The sequence below is a fragment of the Tympanuchus pallidicinctus genome, unplaced genomic scaffold, assembly GCF_026119805.1.
Source record: "Tympanuchus pallidicinctus isolate F22 unplaced genomic scaffold, pur_lepc_1.0 scaffold1, whole genome shotgun sequence".
NCBI classification, from domain to species: Eukaryota; Metazoa; Chordata; class Aves; order Galliformes; family Phasianidae; genus Tympanuchus; species Tympanuchus pallidicinctus.
Genome location: NW_026294618.1, coordinates 14,712,081 through 14,720,800, shown reverse-complemented (window position 1 = coordinate 14,720,800; position 8,720 = coordinate 14,712,081). Strand labels below are relative to the sequence as shown.

General features: G+C 50.2%; 2 protein-coding genes across 3 annotated transcripts in view; one reads left to right on the top strand and one right to left on the bottom strand.

Annotated features, from left to right (window-relative positions):
- Window positions 1-17: 17 nt before the first annotated feature.
- Window positions 18-3,263, top strand: IAH1 (isoamyl acetate hydrolyzing esterase 1 (putative)). 2 transcript variants are annotated; one of them, XM_052698514.1, is made up of 6 exons: window positions 18-154; window positions 436-488; window positions 946-1,094; window positions 1,712-1,873; window positions 2,134-2,252; window positions 2,935-3,263. In XM_052698514.1, the coding sequence occupies exons 1-6, from the start codon at window positions 71-73 to the stop codon at window positions 3,100-3,102; spliced, it is 735 nt and encodes a 244-aa protein (XP_052554474.1). In that variant the 5' UTR covers window positions 18-70; the 3' UTR covers window positions 3,103-3,263. The 2 variants fall into 2 exon arrangements, with proteins under 2 accessions (XP_052554474.1, XP_052554481.1); XM_052698521.1 differs by lacking the exons at window positions 18-154; window positions 946-1,094 and having other exon boundaries at window positions 439-488.
- A 182-nt stretch (window positions 3,264-3,445) lies between these two features.
- ADAM17 (ADAM metallopeptidase domain 17) overlaps window positions 3,446-8,720 on the bottom strand; it is a 33,404-nt gene continuing 28,129 nt past the window's right edge. The window contains exons 16-19 of the mRNA XM_052698475.1: window positions 8,586-8,664; window positions 7,340-7,428; window positions 6,714-6,770; window positions 3,446-5,387 (exon numbers count right to left, since the gene is read on the bottom strand). Of these exons, the coding sequence (XP_052554435.1) occupies window positions 5,037-5,387; window positions 6,714-6,770; window positions 7,340-7,428; window positions 8,586-8,664 (576 nt within the window). The 3' untranslated portion in view covers window positions 3,446-5,036. The remainder of the gene's footprint in view (window positions 5,388-6,713; window positions 6,771-7,339; window positions 7,429-8,585; window positions 8,665-8,720) is intronic.

The window sequence follows — 8,720 nt, the reverse complement described above, 5'->3', positions numbered from 1 at the left end:
AGCCGCCCCTCTCGGCCCCGCCCTCCTCTTCCGCCCTCCTCCCGCCGTGGGAGCCGGACGTCCGGCCGTTATGGCGCTGGCGGAGGCGGTGGCGGCTCGGGGGCGGGCGCTGCCGTGGCCGCGCGTGGTGCTCTTCGGGGACTCCATCACCGAGGTAGCGGCTGCGTGGCGCTGCCCTCGGCTCCGGGGTTTGTCGCTCTGTACGGAGAAATGAGCAGCCGGGGGGAGGGGGGAGCTGGGAGCCGACAGAAGCGGCTCGGCCGAAGGGAGGTGGTTGTTCTTACGGGGAGGTTTGTGCCTAAGCCCGGCCCTCGCGCAGCTCCATCAGCTGGCCGAAGGGAGCGGCGGGGCGGCCCGTGTGCCGCGGGATGCGGGCGCTGCTGGGCCGGGGCGGGCTGAGCCGTGCCGGGCTGCTAACCGTGTGCCGTGCTTTAGTTCTCCTTCCAGGAGGGCGGCTGGGGAGCGTCCCTCGCTGGCAGACTGGTCAGGTAAGAGCAGAGATCTCACAGGTGTAGCTGGAGAAGCGTGTGGCTTCACTGCGAGGTGACAGCGCTGGGATGGGCGTCCCGCAGGGGTGTCTCGTTCTCTGGGGATGTCCAAACCGGCCCGGACGTGCTCCTGTTGGCCGTCAGGGAGAAATGCTTTGCTCAGAGGGCGGTGAGGCCCTGGCACAGCTGCCCGGAGAGCTGTGGGTGCCCCATCCCTGCAGCTGCTCAATGTTGGGTTGGGTGGGCGCTGGGCAGCCTGAGTGGTGGGGGGCAGCCAGCCCACGGCAGGGGTTGGGCGGGTGGGCTGTGAGGTCCCTTCCAACCCAACCGTCCTGTGATCCTGTGCAATTCTAAAACAAAGTTAGAACTGTGTTAGGAAGTCCTGTGAAGTCTCACTGAGACTTGCAGGTGTTGCTCAGAAGGGTGGAGCAGTTCTGTTACTGTGTGTCTGTTTCAGAAAATGCGATGTAGTAAACCGTGGGTTCTCGGGGTACAACACCCGATGGGCTAAACTCATCCTTCCAAGGCTGATCGGTAGAAGTACTGCTGCTGAGAGTACTGTTGCCATCACTATTTTCTTTGGAGCTAATGACAGTGCTTTGAAAGGTACCGTAGCTTCCATTTATTCCTGTGACCTTTTTTCTCTTAAGGCAGTTCTACAGTTAGCAGAAAGGCTGAACGTTGCCCAGGCCTTCCCTCCTTTTTGAGACAGTTGCTCTTTCTTACAGTGGGTTGTTTTCAATTATCATGTTTGTATTTAAACTACGTGCTGCCTTCTCTTTCTCGCTGACCAAGAGATAAGAGTTCAATAATGACAGTAAACTTCGAGGCAGTCAATAACGAACCATGCATCCAACATGTGGAGTTGGGCACCTGGTGGAATTTTCTGCCTTTGAAGCAGTCTGATGGATCTTTGTTAGCTGAGGGAATGGAGGCAGACAGCCTTTGGATTCTCTTTAAGATAAGCATGGCAACATGCTGGCGAGTCTCATCAGAAGGTGAGATCAGTGTGTGAAGGACTGGCTGGGAAGCCCATGGGTGTTGCCAAATTTTTCTTAGCTTTTGTTTTGGATGAAGTTTGAGGCGATTATGTGGTCAGACACTGAAAGTGAACTGAAAATGAGCCGTGCTCATGGTTGTACAAAGCACTGTAGTCATCGTGTGATACGTCTGTGAGCAGCTCCATCTCACACCAGTGATGTGATTCCTCTGACCCCTTGCAGACGTGAACCCTAGGCAGCACGTTCCTTTGGAGGAATACGCCGCCAACCTGACAAGCATGGTGCACTACCTGAAGTCTGTGGACATCACTGAGGACAGGATTATTTTGATAACGCCGCCCCCTCTTCAGGAATCAGCGTGGGAAAAGGAGTGCCTTGCCAAAGGTAAAGGAGTGCTACATGTGGGCAGCATTTCTGCTTTTTAACCCCAGAGCTTCTGAGGTGCCCTTCTGGGTACTTATTTATAGTGCTTAGTTCAGAATCCTGCCAGAAAACATAAAGGCTGTTTCCTGCTGTCAAGAAAGTAGTTTCCAGCTACTTGGATTGAGATGGTTCCCATGTAGTTTGTAATGGGTGATGTCTGCTGATTTCAAAGAGTGAGCTGCATCATTTCTGACTGCTGAATGACCCTGCCTGTCTGACAGGTGACAAGCTGAATCGCCGCAATGCCACCACTGGGGAATATGCACAGGCCTGCGTTCGAGTGGCGAGGGACTGCGGGACCGATGTGCTCGACCTGTGGACATTGATGCAGAAAGATCAGGTATGGTAGCAGAAGGTGGGCTTTGGAACTGTTATAAATAGTGAAATGCGTAATTCTGCATAGAGGAACCAAGAGCCGTGCTGCATTATCACTGGAACAGTCATCTCCAAAAGGAGCAAAATAGTTCAGAGTGCTTTGCACCGGGCCACATGACGTGCTCCTTAACATGAACTGAGCATCACCTGTGGCTAGCAGATATCCCCAGGTGCACTGCAGGTATGTAGTGGTGTCCTTGCTTTGACTCGTGGGATAGGTTGGAAGGGGCCTCAGGAAGCAACTGGTCCCACCTGCTGCATGGTGCTGGCTGAGCTCACAGGTGCACAGGCACCTTCCTCATGCTGCTGAGTGAATGCCCAAGCGTGTCCAAGAGTCAGCAATGGTAGCTTTGCTCCGTAAGCTGTTCACACTGAACCTTTTCTCTGTCCTGCACTTCTGAGAGCAGAGATGAGCCAATGGTGCAGTACTGCGTGGTGCAGAAAACTGACTCAGCAATTTGCTTGCACCATTCCCTCATCACACGGTCATTTCTGCATGAAAGCAGTGACTTTGGCTGCCAAAGCATTCTCTTAATATTTTAGTACCAAGGGCTGCCCTATCTACCAACAAGTTTTGAGTAACTTCCTGAAAAATCACTCATTGCAGCTAGCAGTGCAGCAACACTTGGCTTTTGCTGCCCCTGTAGGATTTTTCGTGCTATTTGTCTGACGGGCTTCACTTATCAATGGAAGGGAATAACTTCCTCGTGGGACAACTCTGGTCACACCTGGAAAAAAGACTCTCGGCTCTCCCTTCATTGCTTCCTTACTGGCGGGACGTGGACCCCCAGCACCCCGAGGTGAGCCTGCTGTGAGGTGCCCTGCAGCAGGGAAGCCCAGCCTGTCTGATGGAGCGAGCGCATGTCCAGCTGCTTTGTACCTCTGCGCCCCTGCTGATGGTGATGAGGACTGAAGTGGACTGTCTGCTCTGTAACCATTTTTTTCAATAAAGATTGGCCAAGGGGTGGAAACAGCACTGGATGGAAGCTGCTGCAGCTGCTGACAACAAGCTGCTGTGTGTGTGTTCAGCAGGGTCTGGAACAGGGCTTAGAGCAGAGGACCGGGTTTGGAGGGCAGAGTTCTGGCCCCGGCTGCCCCCCCACTCACAGGCTTTCAGCTGCAGTTGATGTCTTCTCCAAAAGGACTGCACAGACACAGTTTTTGTTTAATTGATTTTAATATAAAAAGCTTTTACTGTACTGGGAATTAAATTAACTCCTCACACATGTACTCTGCACTGAATCAAAAAAAACAACACAAAACAACCAAACCAAAACCAGTATATAAAAGAAGGGCTATCAGATAGAACACCGTAAGGCACGCATTCAAGTATCAGTGTAACAAGTATTTGGGTGGGGAAGGCAGAGCGGCACTCACGCTCCTCTCATCACAGGTTTGCTTCCTTTCCATCACATGTAAGAACACCAAGGCTTGCCCCAGCTCTGCCTCCCTGGTGGCTGAGTGCAGGCCCGTAACAGGTAAAATGGTTCCCATCCATTCACGCACCCTGTCAGCTTTAACAATGCATTCTTAGGGGAGAAAACAGGCACAATAAGGCGCTCTGCTCCCATGACAGCTGCTCTGTCACTCACCCTGTCAGCCCACCTGAGATCAGGCTGAACTCAGGCTATGGCACCGCTTCTGGCCCACGCATCCCATGTTACAGAGCTCCAACTGAAGGACACCAACAAGTTACCAGCTGTTAACATCACACTGTACTAGCTGTAGGGAAAGTGGAGTTTACAACATCTCCCTAGCACAGCACAGGCCCTGTAAGTCTAACAAAGCTTGCTTTTTCATTGTTCAAATTCACAACTGCTCCCCTGCATGGAGTGCAGGACTCTTGCAGTGATTTTTAAGAGCTTCCCAGGCTCAGCCCTTTGAATAGCTCAACAATAGTGTTACCTTCTCAATAATCAACAGAAAAATCATCAGAGAAACATTTCTGCACTGAAACGTCCATAAGTGGTTCAAACAGCTCTCATCTGCATACGTGATTTCTCCACTTCTTTCCCTTCCCTTCCTTGCCCCCTGCACCCCACTGCAGTGGGAAAACTCTCAGGGAGAACATTTCCCTGCAGTAAAAACACAGGGACAGGGCAGCCTCACAGCTAGAGGGGCATCTCCATACACTGAGCAGGGTTTAACAGCCTCTGCACAACCCTACTATTTATTGAGAAGCTTTCTCACAAACTCCTTGATGCTGATATGCATCTCCACATTATATGCCAAGTATTTTAACTGTTTCCTTCTGTTCTCCAGGTATGTGTAATGCTTATACTTTGGCTTACCTGTACCTCATAGGATCTGATCCACATGGAACACTGTGGAGTATTTGCTTTGCTTTGCTGGCAAAGCCCCTTAATTTCATCTGTCAGTGCCACCAGACTGCAAAATACGACATTACAAAAGGCAGATATACACACAGCGTGATATCCTGGAGGATATTCTGTTCTGCACCACAGGTTGAAGGAAATGTTAGAGGTCGAGAAAGTAGAAAAATCCAATGAGCTTCAAAACCAAGACTGTCTCCATTTGGAGTTCTGGTTTTTAAAAGATATAATGCTCTAATAAATGTAATTTAAGGAAGGTCATACACATGACCAGCATCTGCAGTAGGTCACTTCCTTATTTCTCCCACTCCCTCACAAAAATATATATACATATATCTGTATTTATAGAAATGAAATGGTTGTAGATCCAGAGGAACTTCTGCAGGCGGGAGCCGCGCGGTGGAGGCAGCGGGACATCAGCACTCCGTCTCCTTGCTGTCCACTCGGTTCTGGCGTTGCAGTTTAAAAGACGACGCTTTCTCACTCCTGGTGACAGGATGCTCTGTCAAGTCCTCAAAAGATTTGGCAGCCGAGCTGCTGTTTGGGAAAGGGTCCTTCTCAAACCCGTCCTCGTCAATATGAGAGTCGGTGCTGGGGTCCTCCTGAATTGTGTCCATTCTTTGGTGGTCCTGCTTGGGAGCAGCGGCGGCCGCAGGCGCAGCCACGATGGGCTGCAGGGGTTGGTGCCGGCTGGTGGGCTGCGCTGTGGGGAAGGGCTTCACGATGCGCACAGAGGCCGAATCCAGGCTGCTGGGCACCTCCACGTTCTGCAAGACACGAGTGGCCTCATCAGTGGGGGAGGCAACCATGTTCTCAGTCAGCACTCGCTTTGGGTGCTGGCAGCAAGGAGAACTGGCTAAAGGCGCCTCGGCTGAGCAGCTGCGCCTCTGCCGGTGGTCTGAAAGCCGCTCTTCCCTGGTGGGAAGGAGGGATATGTTAAATTGCATTGATTTCTGCTTCTACTTGAGCATGGTTTGGAAAATAGCCAGGGATTTCCAGGCATGAAAAATCTCTACAGACCTTAGCAAATGCCAACAATGGGCAGGGGAAGGAGAGCAGACAAAGGAATGACATGAGCAGCAGGATGAGACATTTATACGCTAACTACTGCATTTCTGAACTGCTCAGGATGCAGTGGACCCTAGGGATCCCAGATTTCTCTTATAACACTGCTACTGCTGCAAGGAGCCCTCTGAAGACAGCTGCACTCCATGGCTGCATCTGCTTTGGAATCTGAGCAGTAACATCCAAGGAAACTTTTCTATGGCATGGAAGAGCAGTTACAGAGGATCCAGCTACCATCACCTTCAGCTACATCCGAGCAGAGCACAGAGGCAATGCGCCTTCAAGTCTGACTCTGGTTTGCTTCCCTCAGAGGCAAAGGAGCTGTGCAAGGCTTCTTTTCTCCTCTCACTACAAAATGACATTTCCATAACAGTGTTTCAACAAACTGGGTTATCAAAGCACAGGATATGATACCCAAAACTCTGTCAGAAGACACCCTGAGCTGGACTGTAAGATTTAGCTATCCTCAAATCAGTACCTACAGAGTGAGATGTGCCATCACCTCAGAACCAACAGCTCCTGTGCCCCGGGGCTGACTCTCCCACAAGCAAGTGGAAAGCTCAGCACATCTGGCCACTGAGCCTCCTGCAAACCACCATTCTGCAGCGAAGCCACCGCACTTTGCAGAGATCTCCCTGCAGCACTGCCCTGCTGAGCCCTGTGCTGCAAAGCAAAGTGTGGCTGGGAACAGCTGCTCTGTGGCTGGAGCCACAAACGCCCCATAACACAGTGCCTGCTGCTGCAGCAGAGCAGCTTCCTGCCTCAGGCAGTGCAGCTGGTGTGAGCTAACTGCCCTGCCGGCACTGTCAGCACACAACTCACACAAGAAGTGGACTGGTCAAACTGCAGGGCTTGAGATATCAAGCACCAACTCAGTAGAAAAAGGTTCTCTCAAATGGATTCATCCATCCGCAGGTCAAGGCATGGGATTCCAGGTCCATCTACTGTCACTGCTTTGCCGAAATACTCTACAGAAACGTTAGGTTCAGATCTACAACACACTGGATGGCTTTCAGACACAAACTTACACTGGCACAGAACAGAGACTTGTTGTTTTCCTCATATTGCTTGTCCAATTTCTTGTCCTAATGAAAAACAAACCAAAAGTAAATCAAAACACACACAAAAGTAGTTTCCCAGTTGCAAGCAAGGTCCCTGTTCCAGTTGCCCTGCAGGGACACGGCAGGAGTGGGGCTGTTTTTTCCCTTCCCCGAAGTCCCCAGTGTGCTCGTGGGCACAGCAATCCCTGCTCCCACCCCACACCACGTGCTTGGCTGCTGTCGACTCTCTCTACCCCATCTGAACCAAGATCACTTCCTGCTCTGGGTCTCCCCCCAGAACAAAAGTTTTAAGAGGGCTACAGAAAACTTTGACTCTAATGGGAATTGTTAGAACTATATTTGTGCAGAATTTGGAAGGCAGAAGAAGATCTGCCCAGGAAAGAACAGGAACATCTCCAGAACAGTCACTGATGCTCTGGTGTTGCTAGAGCTTGGCAGAGCTCAGGAGGAGCTCTGCCTACTGAAGGGACATTCGCTGGATTCTCCCTTTGGGGTTTGCTAAAATCTCCCCACCGCCAGCTCCCACAGACAGTACACAAGGAGTTTCTCCTCCAGCTCCGTTCAACAGAGCAGTCATCTCCAGCAATACTCACCACACAGTGCACAAGGATGCTGAGAGGAATCCAAAACAGCAAGGAGAAGACGAGCACAGAGCCCACTATGTTATCTGCCAGGAACTTCCCTGTGAATCGGTTCAAACCCATCAGTAACCTGCCAAGTGCAGCTTCATGCCTACACACAAGTCCTTGTTCTACTGCCACTGCAAAATTTGTCAGATAAACACAGGGTGCAGAACTAGGCCAACCTAATAGGAATTACACATTTAAAAAGATTTGATGCAATTTAGTAACACTGTCAACAGTAACATCTTCTCTGATAAGGGATGCTGACAGGCCATATTGTTCAATGTGAGCAGACTTGGAGCAAGCTGCCCTTAGCCAGGGCTCCTCACAATTGCAGGACACTGTGCATCTGTCCCCAACTTCTGATGGTACAACCACAAGACTCCACAACACGCTCATTTTTGGGCAGAGATGCAGAGTGCCTCTACTTGAGCAGACTGAATGGCTTTAATAATCACCTACACAGTATTTCTTATTTTTAACTTTAGAGCTTAGGTTTGAAAGCCTCAAACACACGTCATACAATCAGAGGTTTGAGTTGGAAGGGACCCTTAAAGGCCATCTAGTCCAGCTCCCCTGCCATGAACAGGGACACCTAACAGCTCCATCAGGTTGCTCAGAGCCCCATCCAGTCTGACTTTGAAGGTCAGTGTGCACTGCCCTGTGTATGCACACATTACCACAAACACAGCACTGTTACCCCATTGTTACACAAGCACCTGCTCGTTAACAGTGTCTTCAAGACAACAGTAACAGAAGGAGAGCAGCTGCCCTGGGAGGTGCTGCCTGTTGGCTGCATACTGGGGGTCAGGACCTCTCCATCACCAGCCTGTGACTCACAACAGACACACTGCTGGAGGGGGCTTTATTAAATGAGAGAAATGAAGTCTTCTCTTCTCAGTCCATTGACATTTAAATCCCACTGAGGCCTACTTTAACTGTACCATGCTGAATCTAGCTGACCTCTAAGGAACTGTTATTTCCTTTTCTCTCATTGACCTACTTACTAGTTTTCAGACAAGAAGCTTTCTGGAATAGCTATCACATCTTTTACAAGCTTGGAAGATGACTAGGAAATAACAGAGTAGGAAATAACAGAGTGGAAAAATGCAAAATAATCCTATTCCTTGCCTTACAAGGTAAGATCAGTGCTGTCAAACCTTTAGTTCACACTGAGAAGTAAACCAAACCACAGGACATGGTTATGTAATCTTACCAAAGGTGTTGATGCTAAGCTGGTCTATGAAATCCCAAAATCGTTCAATCACATCCTGTACTTGCTTCTCACATTTGCCCTGTAAAAGCAAGCATCTATTTACAAAATGATCTTAGGCTGTGTAAACATTAACTA

Coding starts and splice junctions, on each gene's coding strand:
- IAH1 (XM_052698514.1), top strand. CDS start 71: ATGGCGCTGGCGGAGGCGGTGGCGGCTCGGGGGCGGGCGCTGCCGTGG. Junction 155..435: donor TCGGGGACTCCATCACCGAG/GTAGCGGCTGCG, acceptor GCCGTGCTTTAG/TTCTCCTTCCAGGAGGGCGG. Junction 1,095..1,711: donor TAATGACAGTGCTTTGAAAG/GTACCGTAGCTT, acceptor GACCCCTTGCAG/ACGTGAACCCTAGGCAGCAC.